The following is an 18665-nucleotide window of genomic DNA, read 5'->3' as shown; positions in this document are numbered from 1 at the left end:
ACGATTCATGTTTAATCTTCTAGCGTTAAAAAAAGCAGGTTTAAATGAAGTTTTCTGTTAGTTCACAATATGGACAAGGGTGAGGGAACATGTTTTGTCAGCATAAAATACTTAGGCAATGCTCGCTAGATTGATTTTCTGTCTCTTTTTAGCAATGTGCACAATTAGAAAGATAAAATTGTTTTATGTGCATCGAAATTTTTGCACTCGAAGTTTCAACTTATCAAAATCTGCAAATAGAGGTAAATCAGTCAATTTGCTTTTAGCAATCCTTTTTTTTAAGCACAAGTGTCTGTATCTCTACAGTGTCGAGCGAGAATACATTTGGTGCGTGCACGTGCGCATCATAATGCCATTGTATGCTGTTTGAATTCCTCCTTGATTAACCTGACCGAGATAACATGTGATGCCTCATGCTCTCCATGTTTGTCTGATTCCTCTCTGGACTTTGACATTTTAAAGTTGAGGTCCCTAATCCCTTCTCCGAAAAACAAACAAATACCAACACCGGGTCAAATAGGAAGGAAAAGCCTTTAAAAACTTTTTTTAGCTTGTGTTCTTATAGGAAAGGCTGAGGCAGAGTCATTTGTTTAGAAAGGGTGTGTCGCATACTGGTGCTCCTCCGCCAGCCTGCCAAGCCGGGGCATGTATGTACGTACCCATGGAGATTACAGGTGAATTATGCAATCACCGGAGGCACAGCAAATGGTTTGGCTTGAAAGCGAGATATACAGTATCAAGGATGAGAGCAGACGGTAACACAGACGTACACGGTCACTGGGAAGAAGACAGAAAAATGGTTCCTGCTGAGGTGAAGCCTTTTTTTCTTCTTCTTTGCCCTATAATGGGTCTGGAGATGTTTAGGGGAAGAACTACGGGGTGTTTCAGTAGGTACACGCTTATCATCATGTGTTTGTATGTTGATTAAGTGTGAGAGTGTTTGCGTCTGCCTAGGAAGAAACTCCAAACTGTAAGTGACACTGTTGATCAATAGGCTTAGCTGATGAGAAACTCATCTGTGGCTTATTATCGCAAACATTATTTGGCATACACAAACATGGGTAGTTTTGTCTTACTATGTTTTAAATAGATATTACTTCTGACTTTTAGATTAGAGGAACCTAGTTTTGAAGGGATTTTACTCTTGAGTGGTTTTGATATACACATTGTACTAGCAGTCAGGTACGAATTTGAGCGTTTTTCCTTTTTTTTTTTTTTTTTTTCTTCCGGTCAAAGTCAGGAAAGGCTCATTATGCCGTCAATTGATTCCAATGAGTATCCTGTGCCGTGAGTGAGGTATAAAAAAAAAAACAACAAAAAAAGACATTCCAAAGCTCACCTTTCCTCTTCTGGGTTCAGTCATGTGAAGACCACAACCCGAGGCATGACTGTTGGTTACCTGAACCAAGCCCTTATATGAGGGGTGTATGAAAAGATTTAAGCATCTTGTATAATCAGCGTTGATGCATATCCCAAACAAAGACTTCTTTTAAATTGAGGTAAACGCGCCCCAGCGCCGCCAGAGCAAGTGTTCATCCCTTGGATGGGACGATCTTGGCGAATAAATGTTGTTACTGACAACTTGTAATATTATTCAGCTTTTTAGTGTGCTTTATGCTTGGATGCCCCCGTATGGCGTAATGAGCGCCTCTCAGAGCGAACGTCACTGTTTGCATCAACCATTCAGTGTGTATTATCTCAGTATTGAAAATTGTGATGGATTAGGTCTACATTTTGCCATGCTTTTTTTTTTTCCTGTTGGGCTTTGTTTTCATTTGTTAGTTGATGTGTCTGGTGTGATGCAGATGAATCTTTGCGTAGCAGTCAGAGATAGACCTCTTATTAGAGAAATTTTAAATTCACAGTCTTACAAGTGAAATTTGTATTTAGTGCTTCTCAGACTTGTTGGATTAACTGTATGTCATGCACAGTAACAATTTCGCCTTGGAGACAGAAGAATATACTGCATTTTGACGGCGAGTGAGCGACATTTTTAGTCCATTTATATATAAATTCTTCTGTGATGTCATTTTCAGTCATCAACAAGTGCCTGCCCCCAACTCTGACATGAGTGGATTTTACTGCTATCATATTCCACAAACATAATATTATCCGAATGCTGTATTTAGAGTAGCACAGCTGCATACAACATACTGTAAATTAAAAAAATTCTCGTTTTGCGCTTGTGCTTGTCTGGTAATGTTAACTATGAATACTAATTGTAATAATTACAGCAGTATGGCAAAAAACGAGAAAATTGCAACGACTAAGTTTTGATGAATTCTTATCATTTCATGTTAGGGAACATGTTAACGTTATCTCTGAATGACTCATTCCCCCACCACTATTCTCTGACTTGTTGTGGCGTGTGGCTAGTCTCTCGCACTCATGTGCATGAGGGGATGTGCGGCGCAGAGGTGAGGGATGAACTGAAGTGGTGAAAGGGAGAATGGAGGGGGCGAGCTAGAAGGAGATGGTGGGAGGGTGCAAGCAAATTTGGACAGAGGAGTTCCTCAGTGGGTAATTATCAATCTCTTAGGAATGCAGCCTGTTCTCGTAGAAGACATGCTGCTGCAAGGCTACAGTGGCCTAACGCCACACCAACTTGCATTACCATTCAAAACTCAGTCAATGTTCTTGTTTAACTTTTTCTGCTTCAGTTATGCCACAATATAATTTCATCATTGTTGTATTCCACAATACATTACTTGATACTTGATCCCTTTTGCTTGAGACAAAAATACCACATAACAGTCTTGTTGTATGATGCTGTCTAGAAAGAACTCACAGAAAACTATAATCACCTTGCCAAAATGTATGTATTTGTCAAGTAGATCTAGTTATAGCTGAAACGTAGCTCTTATTGTTTAGGATCCAAATCAGCAGTGGACTTATATATGACCCACATGCCATATTTGGCCTGTTATGCTCTTTAATCCGGCCCATTGAGCATTTACACCTTTAGTTGTCCTGTAACATTTGATGAATTAAACCAGCAATTATTTTTGTTTAGTTTAATTTGTTAATCAGTTTATTTAAAAAAAAAAAGATAACATTCATGAAAAAAATTCTCGTCTTGCACTGATATCTGATCATTAAACTTCTACAAGCAGTTCAAAGTAGTATCTCATTGCGTATTTTACTCAGCAACTCTATAAGATATATCACGTGACATCATGCTTTATTTCTGGTTCGCTTGCCAGAAAATTGTGTCACTAAAGACAATTTACAGTCATATAAAATGCATGTTTTGCAAAGGAGTCTATATAATATAATTAAACAATGTTGCCAAATATTTCCATTTAATTTGTTCTTAATTTGAAAGGAAAAATGTACTGTTGCGCCATTAAAATATATTTGCTGATATCTTCAGAGATCCTCTCAAAATGTCATATACTCCCTGAAGTACCTTCTCAAAGCTACAGGGGTACTCTTACCTCAATTCGAGAATTGCTGGTATTGTAGTTCTTGGACCTTATAACTTGCCTACCTATTCGATGTTGTTAGATTCTTGTTATAGTGCGGTTTGAACTCTTGAATAAGTATTCCACATGAGCTAGGTAGTTCACTCTAAATTTGCTGGTCTTAGTTATTAACTTCCCAAGATTTGAACCATTCATGTCTTTGTCATTAGTTCAGTTTTCATCCACGGAGCGCAGCATGTGCTATGCTGCTAACATCCCAGTATGTAGATGCAAATGTCCACGTGGTTAAACTGAGCTTGTTCTAGTCCAAACAAAGGTGGCTGCCTGCCTCTATGTTCTTCCACGCCCTCTTGGCAGTGCTTTATCCACACTGATCAGTCTGCCAGCCTCACTCCCAAAATGGACCTTGCATTATTTATGTTTACCAAAGTTTATCTAGACGTTTGTTTGTCAATAGGTATTTTTTTGAAAATGGTATATTAAAAACATGTTCAATTATTGCTGATTTTTAGAAATCACCATACAGTATTATGTGCATTTCCAGACAACAGGCTTATTTTATTTTATTTTTTTAAATCAAGTGTGTAAAGCAACATCAGCCACCTTTGTCAAACATGACACCATTATTTGTCAGTATATTGAGTGGTTTAATATACAGTACCGGACAGAAGTCTTAGGTTTGTTGTTTTAGTGACACTATATCAACTTTATACATGAATACACTGTCTCTCATTGGAAACACAAATTGTATACTGGGCTAAAGCAAAAGAAAATCAGTTTGTTCTATAAACAGATGGGCACTGCCATGTTTTTTTTAGTTGTGGATTATTCCATTGATGAAATAGGAAGGTTCTCAATATCCGTCTGTCGCAAGAACACTTTTAATGGTTTGGTGTCATCTTGAAATCAAAGGCATTTTTACCTAATTTAGGACTGAGCAGAATGGATTGGTGGTCAAGACCAGGTTTGTACAATTGTGGAACAATTGTGGAACAATTCTGAATGTGTTTAAGTATTGTTACAGAATTTTACTTTGAAGTCTTAATTGTAAAATGACTTCATGGCTTGTCAGAACAGTTCAGTTTTAATAAGTATTCCATCCATCCATCCATCAATCCATCCATCCATCCATCCATCCATTTTTCTAGAGCCACTTATCCTCTAAAGGGTTGCAGGCTTGCTGGTGCCGATCCCAGCTGGCTTCAGGCAGTAGGTGGGGGACACGTAAACATGGCCTTGAAGTTGATGCCCACCCAAATGCCTTTTATATACGTCCTTAAATAGATCACATAGTAGGTCCATTTGAAGCTATTTTGTTTCTTTCTTCAACTTGACTCATTATTAAAATTTAGTACAGTTGTGGTTGAAATGTTATTGCTAAAATCCCACTTATAAAAATAATTGCTCTCAAATTTAGAAGAAGTCTAATTAAAGTTTACCCTTCATGTGTCCTTTTAGGACGTTGAACAAAAAAATAGATCCTCCCTTATCGTTCTTCTTCAGCAAACCACAAAATTTGTCTTGAAAACCAGATTTGTTCCCTCCAGATTAGGGTTAATCTCCCCAATATGTTCCTTCTATACTTTGATTCAGGTAAAGCAGCTACCATGACTTCCTGTTTCTTTTCCTACGCTCACCTCCGTTCATAAAAGCAAAGTAGACACTGCTTTGCTTTGGAATGCATGTCCTCAAGCTTCGTTATGCGTAACTCGACAGACAACATCTACCAGTTTCCAATATATTATATTGGAAACTGTGAAAGTCCTTTCACAGTTTATTTCACGATAGTATGTAAACGGTTCTGAATTCTTGTTTACTTGGGCTATATATCTATATGTATACACTGTATATTTTTATATATAGATATATGTATATATCCATCCATTCTCTAGAGCCGCTTACTCTCTCAAGGTCGCAAGCATGCTAGTGCCTTTTCCAGCTGACTTTGGGCACTAGGCGGGGGAGAAATGCCAACCAATTGCAGGGCACACAGAGACAAACAACCATTCATGCACCTAATCACACCTTGTAATTATAATAACTGTTAAAATGTCATCAACATAAACTTAACGTACATATATATATATATATATATATATATATATATATATATATATATATATATATATATATATATATATATATAAAATCTCAAGGCTTGCATTTGGACATTTGGACAAAAAAATAACCAAAGATCAAAACAGCTTTAGTCACAGTGGAGAGAATAATGAACAGTACAAAACCTTTTGGCTTCCACTGGAAAGTGCTACAAAATACACCAGTTTTACTGGTTTTCTGAAACAGCTGAAATTTGTTTGGGGTTATCAGAGGCAATTTAAATTGTGGCAGATACTGTATGTGCTCCCATTTAATTAGAGTTTAAATCGGGTTAGTTAGTTCTGAACACAACCACATCTGCAGTTACAAGAGGGTTTGCAACCACATTTTTTTTCTCTTGTATATGTTTACTTCTCTCAGAGACTTAAACCAGTTGATTTGTAAGGTCACATTGCTGTGTTTTTTTTTAATATATATTTTTAATATCACAATAACCTGGAATTTGAACAGAAACATGTAGCCTTTTTACATCTTCTGTGCAATGCCACTGCTTTGCACTAGTTCTGGCATCCAGGGTGAAAACCTAAGACCATCGTGAAGGATAAGTGAATGGCATGTTTGGAACACGATAGGATTCGAGAAGGAATAGAAGAACAACAGGTTGTGTTTGTGTTAAGTAAAGGAGGAATAAAGTATGATACATACATATTATTGTACTGTGGCGGAGTGACAAAATCTGTAGTTGTAATGTTGGGCAGGGGGTGCTTGTAAATGATTCTCTCTTTTTAACATTTTGCCTGGCTTGCTTGTGTAAACCTCTCCGCTAAGTGTACAATAAAAGGATCTCATCAATTTGGTGGGTTTGACATTTTTATCCTTAGTGTGTTTCTTGTTTAAATGTGTTTGCAAGGCTAATACTTGGAGGCTTTTAAGTGTAACCGTGGAAATAGTAGCGTGAGTCAACTTCTTGAGAGCAGACTGCAGAGTAAGTCACTGGGTGGTCCTCCTGCCACATCCTACTACTGAGGAACTTCTCTGGAGACAATAATCAGGGAGTTTGTGGAGCTCACAACGACTCCTGGGCTGTAAACAAAGGAACCAGTCCCTGTCTCCATAGAGAGGAGTCTTTTTTTTTTTTTTTTTGAGCCAATACACAGGGACAGGTCTTAGTCATTGTAAATGACTGTAATTTAGAGTAGCAGAAACACATGGATCATTGCAGTGAAGACAACCTGGTAATTTTGTCTCATAAAGATGTACGCATTGTCTTTTTAAGGCCTTTCTCTATGACACACTCAAACTATACGCTCCAGCCAAGTTTAGCTCAGCCATATGATAGAAAATAAGACATGTTTAAACCCCAACTAACTATCTGCAAGCATTGCTGTGTGCATATATTTTAAGTGGCTTAGCCCATTACCAAAAGACCAGATCCACATTTAACTTTTATGGCATTTAAAGGCACATTCCCTCTCCCATGTTCCCACAAATTCCCACACTGACTTTGGCAAGATGTGATAGCTAAAACATTAATTTGGCCAAAATGTTCCTTATTTTCCTGCTTGTCTGCTTTGACAACCAGAGTTTATTTAGACATGTTTCCGTTCAGTGTGATTCATGCTAAAGGACATGAGCATTCCCTCCGTTACACTGTAAAGTATGCTGCAGATTTTTTTTTTTTTTTGGGAGGGGGGGGCACATGCTTGACTGCGAGCCAACAACGACTGAGCAATTGATCTCGACAAATCAAGCCAGATTCATGATTCTTTCATACCCAACTTTCATTGGGTCTATCTTTTTTGCTTATTTACTTGATCTTACTGCCATATAGTGGAAGCACATTCTTGCTTTTATCCTGCGAGTGGCTGATAAATATCCCATAAAGTATGCTGCTGGAAGACGCCTAGTGACTGCTGTAGATTCCCAGGAGGAGTAGTAGTTTAGCAAGGTGAAGGAGGGAGGAAGGGGGAGGGTGATGAGCTCACGGAGAAAGATGAAAGAACAGACATGATTGAAAACGTCTCTGATATGAGCATTGACGGACAACAGGGATTGTTTATTTCCTTGCTTTAAGCTTCGCAGTGTGTTCTGCCTGAGTTGTGAGTTGTGAGTTGTGCCTGCGTATAGGGTAGTTGTGTGTGCGCTGTGGGGTGCGGCTTTGTGAGTTATGACTCCGTGTTGTGGAATGAAGGGAGCGGTGCCAGGCCTTTCTTTGCAGAACTGTGAAGTTTGGTTTAGAGGCTGGAGAGGGGACTGAGTTTTGCTGCCATGTGGCCAGCTCAGTGAGTTGTGCCCACAGACTAGCACAATTGCAGCACACAGATGAACACAAATGGACCCGAGACTTCAAATTTGTTTATCGTTACGAATTTGTCACTGTCACGAGCTCCTTTTGTGGTGTATCCCCATAAAGTTTTGAAACGTAACAACCGGACATTGAAGAACAACACAAGCAATGTTGATGAAACCATTCCTTCTGTGTGTGTGTCTGTTCCAGGGCTCCAATCCAGCAAGTGGCGGGATGTCCAACCGTGACTCGCTGGGCTTTGGGGATCTGATTCCCCACGATGTGGTTGAGATCTTCGCCCATGAGAAGCAGCATAAAAAGGGGAGGAAAAAGCGCAGTCACTCCCTGGGCCGGGCCTTGGGCTGGCTGAAGGGCAAGAAGAGGAAGGATCTCAACGCTAATGGGCAGAACCCAGGTCTCGGTCCCGCATTGGACTTGGCTTTGGACGGACACGTGGCTGCGCATCTCAGCGGGAACAAGGGAGGACACAAGTCAGGAAGACAGACTCAGACCCAAGGAAACAGTCATGGTAAGAACCCTTTGCACCCTTTATAATTCTCATGTTGCTACTCTCGCAGCAGCATGTTTTGTGCTCTTTCTTGTGTATTTTACTTTCATACTGGAAGATCACGTTGAAATGCAACATCTGAAATACATCTCGATTCCATCTTAGATGCTGGTCGACCTCTAAAGCAGTATATACAAGCAATGAAAGATAATAGTTTAAAAAAAGTGTCTGGTGCTATGTAAAGCTGGGGTGCCTACACTTTTTCGGCTGCCGAATTATTTTCGGATTTCACAGGTTTGTTCTGAACAAGCAAATGATGTAGACCATACACAACAGTCATTAACAAGCAAGAAAAAAGAAAATGACGATAGCATAAAATGAACAGTCAAAACAACACTGCAAGAAACAGAATGGTAATTTCACCTACAAGAAATTTGAAGAAGTTCATTTTAATCCCACCCATTCTAAATGAATATTTATTAGCCACCTTACAATTAAATATTACTGTTGTCTTCTTTATATCAGTGTTTGTGTGATAAACCTACACACATATGCATAGAAAATACAGTATATTCACTTGTGTATTGCATACATACATAGTAACTTAGTGTAGATATATGTGCACACTAACATAGATTTAGCCCACTTCCCATACAATTAATAACTTCTGAAAATGTCAAGATAGCAAATGATTAGCATTGAATGCAGTTTTGTCCTTTGCAGTTCTATGATGTCTTGTACACCAAACCGCAGATCAATAACTTATATATGGAAGAATTAGGGTTCCGGTGGGTTAGTTAGCAGAGAATACAGAGAGATTTATCCAATGTTGTTCTATTAAAGTCAGCCATTTTTGTTGTTTTTATGTTCAGCGCCTTTTGGATAAAGTACAATGCGGGATGCTCTTTTTGGCACATTTGAAAATGGGCTGATTATTCGGTCATGAGCCGATGACACAGACCTCAATTATGCATCGTTCAAAAGGTGCCTGATGGTCTAAGGGAGGCAAAACGCATTGAAAGCATCACAACGGGTAAAGTCAAATGACTTTGTTTTGTGTCAAATAGGGAAACAGTGCTTATGCATAAATATAAATTGATTCAAATTTTGTTTTAACACAAAACAATATCATAAGGATGGAAATTAATTGATATGTTGCATCTCTAAACATGTTGGTGTCATACCATTCCTGATAGGTTAATGGAAACCAGTGGAATAGCTCGCTTGGCTCAGGGGCATATGTGTTTGTTCGCTGGAGGGCTGTTTGAACAGACTGGCTTCCTACTCACCCGCTGACCTTTTAGGTTTGCTTTCTTTGCTGTTGTCTGTCCCATTCTGTGATACAATCACTGACTTACTTGGTCCTCGTATTACAACACCAAGTGCTGCACTCAGACTCTGTGAATAAGGGCTTTTGCAGACGTTAGGTCACACTCACACAGCCGTATGAAGCCGGTTTAAACACATACGCTTTGAATGGCAAAAAAAAAAAAAAAAGTTTTCACACTCACCTGCAAAAGTGACTTTTCCCAGAGGTGTGCTCAGGAGATCTTGTCTGAGCTTGCACAAGCCTGCTACACACCTCCAAACCAGTTTTCTCTTTGCACTCTGCGCAACAAGCTGTGAACACAGCGTTCTTTTTAGTTTTGTCAATTGCAAAATTGCATACTTTTGTCTTTACCAAATTCATCATGATGATTACTCAAACGTCTTTGTCACCGGTAAAATCGGAACAAAAAGTTTTTTTTGCAAATGAGGCTTTTCTTCTAAAAACACAAACCTAATGCTTGTTTTGGACAATTTTAGCCACGGTGCCCCGCCAGCAAGCACTCTTACTTTCCAGACAAGGGAGAAACCACATTTTATGCTCACTGCTACTCCAAGTGTAGACCCAAAGCTTGAGTGGGGCAGGTGTCGGGGGATTTCCACAAAACCCAAAATAGTGTCAGCTCACACATGTTTCACTACAACTGTTAAATGAGAACACATGTTCAGACAAAACTACTTTAATCAAAAATGAAAACCTTGGATAAATGGCTTGTTTATATTAGATTGGCTGCTCATAACATTATTATCATTACATGTTATGTAACATGGTTTTTATTTGCTGAGAGTCATCTTTGGAAAGGTTTTTGATTGGAGTTGTTGTTTTTAGTTCTTGTTAGAGTGTAGAACGCGTACGTAAAAAAGTGTCTGATGAGTGCAGACACCTTGTTTCGCAAGTTTGGCTGTACATAGTGCACCATGTGATTCATTATGACTGAGACAAAAAGCGCAGAGTTTTGTAAGAGAAAGTAAACTATGCTAGAGATAAGGAGATATAGTTTGGCTAGGACAGCTTGTATGTGAACTACCCGAGCAGGGCCATGTTTATTCGCGTCTGCGCATTTTCCACATTTAACATTGAGACATACTGCCAAAATGTATCCTGTAAAATAAATGAAGCATGCAGAGTTGGTCTCAGTTTGCACTTTTATGGCTAAGTTGATTACCTGAGGGGACTTACGGTTTGTGCAATATGCTTTAAATATACACACGGCTGACTCTCCAAAGTCAAACAATCTATTCTGTGATTAAGTTGTTCTTAATGTTGGTATAGTATATAATGTGTAGGGTGACATGGTGGAGGAGTGGTTAGCACATCCACCTCACCGTTCAGAGGTCCCAGGTTCAATTCCATGTGGAGTTTGCACATTCTCCCCGTGCCGGCAGGGGTTTCCTATGTCAACTCCGGCTTCCTCTCTTTGAATTGTCCTTTGTGCTTGTGAGTGTGAATGGTTGTTTGTCTTTGTGTGTGCCCCTGCGATTGGCTGGCAACCAGGTCAGAGTGGGTGATGACTGCTGGGATAGGCTCCAGCATCAACAAGTAAGGATAAGTGGCCATAGAAGATGGATGGATATAATATATCAAAACCGTGCTCTGGGGTCAAACTGCTGCCCTTATAAAACCCAGTATATTTATTTGTAGAGGTGTCAGATTAACAGATTAATTGCAATCCATTAATTAGTTATGCTTTTTTTCAAACCGCATTAATCTAATTTTTAATCTCTAACTTTATGCTTTTCTTGTGCTGATGAGAAACATTTTTATAAATCGGGCCTCTTGAGCTTGCGTTGTCGGGGGGTGCGAAACAAAGGTCAATAGGCCGATCACACCCTGAAGTGAACACTGATTGGCTGTCATTGTGTTTGGCATGACTTCTTGTTGTGGATGGAAGGACAAGTTCAGGAGAATTAGGAAGACATGAAAATGGAAGAGCATGTGATTGTTGTCGGCCCAATGAATGGTAAATTTAACATTAAAAAATGCCTCTGACAACAATTATTGTCATATACGTTCCCTTGCATAAAGGAGCTCGCTTTTGTAGCAGCTCAAGTTTAGCTTTGTACATAAATGCAAAACCCCAGCTGCAACCGCAGTCACAGCTAATGTGAGCAACAAATGTGTCTCATGCAAAGGACTTTGCCAAACTAAACTTGAACACCCCACATTTTGAGCAAGTCTGTGATGGATAGGATGGACAATGTCTTTTTCAATGTGATTTTCTAATTATTTGGCTATTACAACATCTGTTAACGAAAATAAAAGACTGAATGCACTTTTTTGTTGTTGTCAAACAATGTTTTGATCTGCCACGTGAAAACAATGTATCTAAATAATAAAAATAATCTAATTGAGGAATTTTCTCAGAATTGTGAGATTTATTTGAGATTAATTAAATCAATTAATTGCAGATTTTAATTAATCTTTCTTTTCTTTTTTTTAGATCTCTTAATCACAATTTTTCTTAACTGTTATAGAAGTAAACGGCTGTCTAATAAAACTTAACCCAACTGCAAAACATTAAAAACTACTAGGAGTGTGCATCCTTCCAATTAAAAATTATCCAATACATTTCACACATGAGATTTGGAACTATTCAAGGTTGGGACATTTTAAAGTTGAACGATTTTCTGATTTTTTTTTTTAAACCCCTACAAACTATAGAAAGATAAAATGTGTTGTTTGTGGCCAAGCTATTTGATTATTTTTTGGGCTTGCCATTCATGTAATGTACTTAGTAACATTAATTTGTGTAACTATTTGACTGTATTGCTGATAAGGTACTGAGCAACCCAAACTTTTTCTGTGACTATAAGTTTCATTTATGATCATCGCACTGTTATTCTTCTTTGGAATGGTGCAGTGCCTGGCAATGAGCAGTTTGTGTACAAATGGTCACTAACGGCAACAAGCACAGCAAACCTCTTTGCATGTGTTTTCTGTGAGTTACAACCTCCAGGAAGAGGACACATTACAAGTGTAGCTCACTGGCTCAGAGAATTAGATCCCTCCACATGAGCTTGTGATGATGATGAGAACTGATGCCAGAAAGGGGCCTCCTGGTCACTCAATGCCTGGCACTGGGCCAGTTCATTAAAAAGCTATGCCAGGACTGTTACATTGACGGAGGAACAAGAGGTTTTGTTTTTCCTGACCTCTCACTATTCCTCCTCTTTGAAAAACTGGCACCCACTAAGGATTGCAATGTTGCAACTACAGTATATCAACACCTGAGAATCACTTTGGTTACAGTCTTTATGTTCCAATTACAGCAAAAGAGCAAAATAAGATTTGCGAATACCCAGAGACTTTTGAACACATGGTTGAGTGTGAATCCTGGCTGATTTCAAATTACACATACATTTGATATACAATTGCACAAATGTATCAAATACTTTTAGAAAGTTATTCCGAACAAGTAGTCGTCTGTGAGTTGTTATTCTTCTGGTAGCACTTGGTGTCACGGGTTTGTGACCCCTGATCTAAATGATGAATCCAAAGTTTGCCTGACCCTTTACCTTTTTTAGGAATGTATTTTTTGTAAACGAGGCTGGTGGAATTTGACCAGCACAGTGGCTGGATAGGGATGATAACCTCTGGCCTTCTGTTTTTATCTTTTTTTTTCTTTTAGTCTGTTTTGCATTGTTGTCTTTGATAAACAACAAGGTTCTACATGAACAGTGGCCGGATGGCCCAGGGCCACTCTGTGTCTAGGTTGGCCTAATCCAGCCACTACAATTTAGATAAATACATATGATGAATTGAATATGTGAAGTTTTCTCATAAATGTTTAAGTGTGATTAAAGGAGATTAATTAATGATCGATCAAAGGAATTAATCTCTCAATTTCTTTCAATATCTTGACAGTGCTACAAAATATGCAGGAAAAAAATTTCAAATGTTGAATTTTGATTTAGGTTTTAACTGCAATAAAAACTAACTAGAAAGTATTTATACTTTCTTAACATCTTAAATAGGGTTAAAAGTACAGGTAATTATGAACCAAACATTGAAATTTATACTGTATAATTGACCAGTGCCAGTTTTGTCTGGGCCACCACAACATGGTTCATAAATATAAGGCTTAATGTTAGAACTTGAACAACTTATGTATTTCACCTTGAATTATGTACTTCTGAATCTAATTTCTCAATTTATGCAAGGTTGCAGTTTCATGAACAATTAAGAAGAACAGTAACATCACTGGCTTAGTTGTATATTGCATATGTGGAATGCACTCGTGTGTGACAAAGCGTGCTTGGAACTTTTTTGAAAGGCGATTATTTCTAGTTTTGTTATTTCTCTTATGTACAGTGGTAGTTATTCATGGATAAGTGAAAAACGGAGCTGCATATGTATACTGTTTGCACGAATAATTCATTCTTACATGACCAAGCTTGCTGCGACCTTTTAAAAAAAAATCTTCCTTCCTGTCATTATGTCTACAGTATTTATATTATGAATGGTGCCCATTATGAATGACTAGCAATGAAATTCTTTCTTACAGTCATTGTGTGACACATGCTGTGCGTGCTTGCTTTCCTCTTCTAAGTGTGTCAGAGGTGGGGAAGTGTAGCGATTGGGAATGCACTAGTCAAATGGACCTAAGAGGTCTTTCGACATCAAATCAGTCCAAACATGGTTCGAATGAGGTGAGTGGATGATAGTTGGGGTCGTACACTTCTCTCCAGATATAAGCGTGTCACCTCTTTTCTCCAAAGGCTCCTTCTAAGATTCCGCAAAGGATTTAAGCGGGAGGATTTAAGAAACCTTTGTGTGATTGTGTGGCTTGCCATAGATGCCCAGGCTTTGCAAAGGTGTGATGTTGTTACTACTGTTGCAAATACAGGTTCCTCAGCTCCAGCGTCACCTTTTGTGTGGAAATATTTTCAAGCTGTGAGATGGCCGACAAGGAAATGAAACAACGGTGTTTTTCTTTGGGGAAGTGAAAGAAACAGCCACACAAGCAAGCAGATACAGTTGTTGAGGATTTATTATGCAATCTGTCCAATTTGTTCACCAAAAACCACCAAGGAGCAAATTTTGGGTGAAGTTTTTTGGTTTTGATGGCCAAAAGATTGGTGGAGCACTATCACTTGCATAGATAATACAGTAGAATGAACCTAAAGTATTTAGCCATTATCAGCCGTAATAAAGTTTATATTTTGTGCACAGTGAATTCGTTCATTCATTCATTTAATTCAACAAAGATGTTTTCCATTTACAATTGTTACTTCACATCGCATGTGCTCAGGGCTCAGGTAACAACCAATCATTGCTCAGCTTGCAAGTCTCACATGACCAAAACCAGAAAACTGTGATTGATTGTTACCTGAGCTCATGTAATGTCATTTTTCAGTCGACTGCTAATTTAAAAATGTATATTTTTTAAAGATGTTAATTGTACATGAAAAATAATTTTGTCATACATTTAACCATACAAAATATTCATGTATTACTTCTGAAAATGGCTAAATAAGTTTTTATTTATTTTGAGCATCAAGTTAACAAAATAAAGAAATTGCAAAAGCAAACTTTCAATTAATACTCAAAAGAAGTAGGTTCAAGTTCAAAGAACTTATAAATATCATACCCCTCATTCTCCAAACTATAAGACAAAGCTGTTATACATATACATCAGCAATGGTTTACAATATTAACCAAATCAATGTTCACATCACTTATATTGATTTTACATCTTGTTAATCCATTGTACATTTTATGGTTGGTAACAACACGAGCACTGAAATACTCAGTAAATTCCAGACACAGAGTACATTTTACTACAAAAAAAACCAACAGTATATTTGGTCCCAGTCTAAACAGAGTCTATACAGAGAAATTTGCACTAGGAAGAGAATGAAATATTCTGAGTAAATATTACTCCATTTAGTGTCGGACCAAATACAGTGAGCCCTCGCTTTATGAGATTATTCCGTACCGCGGTTGGGGTCGTAACCCGAGTTCGCCATGTGGCGGCAATCCAAACCTATGTTAATTTGCTAATGCTCAGTCATTTGTTGCCAGGCAGAATTTATGTACCGCAATCATTTGTTTTCTCAAGCCTCAATGAAAACTGGTATATAACGTAAAAATAAGCCTTTACGGAAATTATCTGTTCCAATGTAATGCTTTCTACTTCCTAAGCCTTTAATATTACCCTTTCTCTTCGTCAGATTATGCGTGGTTCACAAAATGTCCTGTCATTGTTGTCCCTGTGATGATGACATAATAATAAAGACAGACAGACAAACTGGTTTGACTTACTAACTTCTTTCATTATGGAAAGTGATCGAAAACATTTTTAGTATGCATTCGCTTCAGGGAGGCGTTCTCGGAGTAGAGGTTCAAGTCAGGCGCACAAATATTTTCTCACCAGTTGGCTTGCAATGTGTGTGTTGTGGTGTTGCTGATGTAATAATAGACTCTTTAGCGCCACGGCTTCATAGTAAATGGTACCACGCGTGACAACAAGTTTTTGCAGATATTTATGGGGATTTGATTTTGGTTTCTCGAGAGTGACCGCACCCAAATGGCTTAGATAATCGTTTTGATCGCATGAGTAAACAAGATTTATAAAGTTCCTTTCACTCTGTTGTTATACAGTATTTTTACTGTTATCTTCCAGTGTAAGTTGTCCTGTGTTAGCTAAAAGGACGGCTAGCCGGCGTCAGCTGATGACATCACGCGTTGCTCATTTGCAAGCTATGTTACAGTATCTATTGTCAAGAAAACATGTTTGTCGGTGCAGTGTAGGAAGTACACATAAAGACTGATAAGTGTGTGTGTTTTATGGGTCAGTTGAATGACTGGAACAAAAAGACAAAATACTTTAAATTTGGAATCATAGTATGGACGAGAGCAGCGGTTCTCAACTGTTTTTTCAAGGATATATGCCATGTGGAGTGTTTTTTGTTTTTTTTTCAGCCAGTGCAAAAGCATTTCTGGATGGACAACAAAAAGACTGAAAACGATGTGTTGTGCCATCCACGTCTGATTTAATAAACTTTCAAACTACATTTTTAGTGGTATTTCTAGGCTTATTTTATTCAGCAACTCCAGAAGATCGCTCATGTACAGTCATATTATCTGTTTGATTTCTGGCTCACCTGCCACAAAGTGCATCTATGTAATACTTAATAAAATGAAGCCATACGACCGTGAGTAAAGGTGACACTATAACACAGTTTAGCAATAAGGTCTTTCATGTTCCAATTAATTTGCTCTTTATTTGAAAATAAAAAGTACTGTCACTGATTCCAAAATATTCATTTAGATTTGTCGAAACCTGCAAAGCTCTAGAATGGACGATAACTTGGCACTCTAGTAACAGAAGGTTTCCGAAAAACAAAGGTACTGGTTGTTTCCTCCCTTAGCACACACTGTTCTTTCAAGGTCAGGAACCCACAGCGATAAGCTCACACTTCTGATATTCCAATGACTCAGTCTTTCTTAAACTTGTCTCTCAACTCACTCTATTATTGCACAGTATTCTAACTTCAAATCCAATTTTATTGCTTGTAATACCGTACAGTAAAAGTCTGTAAAGCTGCACTTAAACATGCACTAGCAGGCCTAAATAGCTTACATTCTCCTGCATCGCTTTTACTGAAATCTGGATCCTTGCTGATGGCTAATGCCTATCAAAGAGTGTTTGATTATATTTTGTGCAAAGAAGTCCTTAAGTCTTGGAACGTGACTTGTGTGAATAGGTAGACTTGGACTCACACTCGACAGTCACTGCTTTTGCCCATTTGACATGGCTATTATGAGCGCAATGAAAATGTAGGCCAGGGTTGTCCAAACTCGATCCTGCATGTTTTCCAGGTTTATTTCCCTGTTACATCTGATTTAAAGGCTCAGGTTTGTTATCAGGCTTCTTCTGAGCTTGATGAGCTGATCATTTGAATCTGGTATATCAGGGGAAGAAACCTGTAAAATTTTCAGGATACCTGACCTGAAGGACCCAGTTTGGACACCGCTGATGTACGTAGGCCATGGCCTGGCACGATTTGTCATCAACATTGGCAACACATAGAGCAAAGGTGTTCAAGGTGTATATAAAAAGCAGTGAACTAAGATATTATGAACTGAGGAAAATAGACGTTTGTGACTGTATTAATTCAGTTTCATAGAGCAAATATTTGAAATCATATTCTAAATATCAGCCAACACTAAATGTGTTTGGACCATAAGAGAATGTGTTGCTGTCCCTAATGTCTCACCACAGCTGGAACTACTATATGAGGGGTGGATGAAAAAATTTAAGCCTTGTGTATAAGAAGTGTTTATGCATGTCCCAAAGAGTTCTGTTGGAGCAACTCTTCAGCCCTTGATGGGGACCATGTTAAATAAAAAATAAGATCAAAACTCTGCTATCCCTTTTAGTTTTTCTGTCGCTTTAAACTTTTTATACACCCTACGTATGTCCAGCAATTTTGCATGACACATTCTGCATTCACGCACAGTAGTAACAGCAATAACTGACCTGTTGCTATTTTATTGGAACTCGTATATTCCATCATAATGGGCTAGTACTGGCGTATCTAATGTTGTGACTGCAAATTGTTAATACAGTCAGTGGCACATTCAGTCATTAATGTTTCCCACCGCTGTTGCGTTCAGAGGATTCTCTCGTGATTCACCCCCTGTGAAACAGCAACAAATGTAATCCCCACCTGTCAACAGTAGTTTTAAAAAGTCGTTAAGGTGTCACTGTCCTTATTGTGCTGGCCTAACACCCCTTGTAATGTTTTAATCTGACAGAGGGAGTTTAGGGACTTTTTAATTTGACCTCCTGTCCAACAATAAATTTAATAGATTGAGTGGAAAAAAAAAGGTGTTTAAGGGGTACTTGGCTGAAAACATAATTCACAGTGGGTTCATTACTGAAAAAAAGGTTGAGAACCACTGTTCTAGAGTAATGCACCAATCTATTTCTGGCAATCTTTTGTGCTTTTCTAAATCCAGTATAAAGAGAATTGTTATTTACAGTATGACTCTAGAGTGTAATCATATTTCCATAAGCTGATTTTGTGTCACACAATGTTTTTCCCTTTCTGG

General features: G+C 38.3%; 1 protein-coding gene across 2 annotated transcripts in view; it reads left to right on the top strand.

The window, feature by feature from the left end:
- The window catches only part of LOC148413046 (uncharacterized), a 29392-nt gene that overhangs the window by 930 nt on the left and 9797 nt on the right, over nucleotides 1–18665 (top strand). Inside the window, exons 1-2 of one of the 2 annotated variants that reach the window (XM_088432559.1) lie at nucleotides 750–811; nucleotides 7981–8299. In XM_088432559.1, the coding sequence (XP_088288685.1) occupies nucleotides 797–811; nucleotides 7981–8299 (334 nt within the window). In that variant the 5' untranslated portion in view covers nucleotides 750–796. Of the gene's footprint in view, nucleotides 1–749; nucleotides 812–7980; nucleotides 8300–18665 lie in introns of those variants that run through there. The other variant, XM_088432560.1, reaches the window with a different exon arrangement.

The sequence above is a fragment of the Hippichthys cyanospilos genome, chromosome 14, assembly GCF_059441005.1.
Source record: "Hippichthys cyanospilos isolate Australia breed blue-spotted pipefish chromosome 14, RoL_Hcya_1.0, whole genome shotgun sequence".
Taxonomy (NCBI): Eukaryota; Metazoa; Chordata; class Actinopteri; order Syngnathiformes; family Syngnathidae; genus Hippichthys; species Hippichthys cyanospilos.
This window is presented reverse-complemented; position numbering and strand designations above follow the sequence as displayed.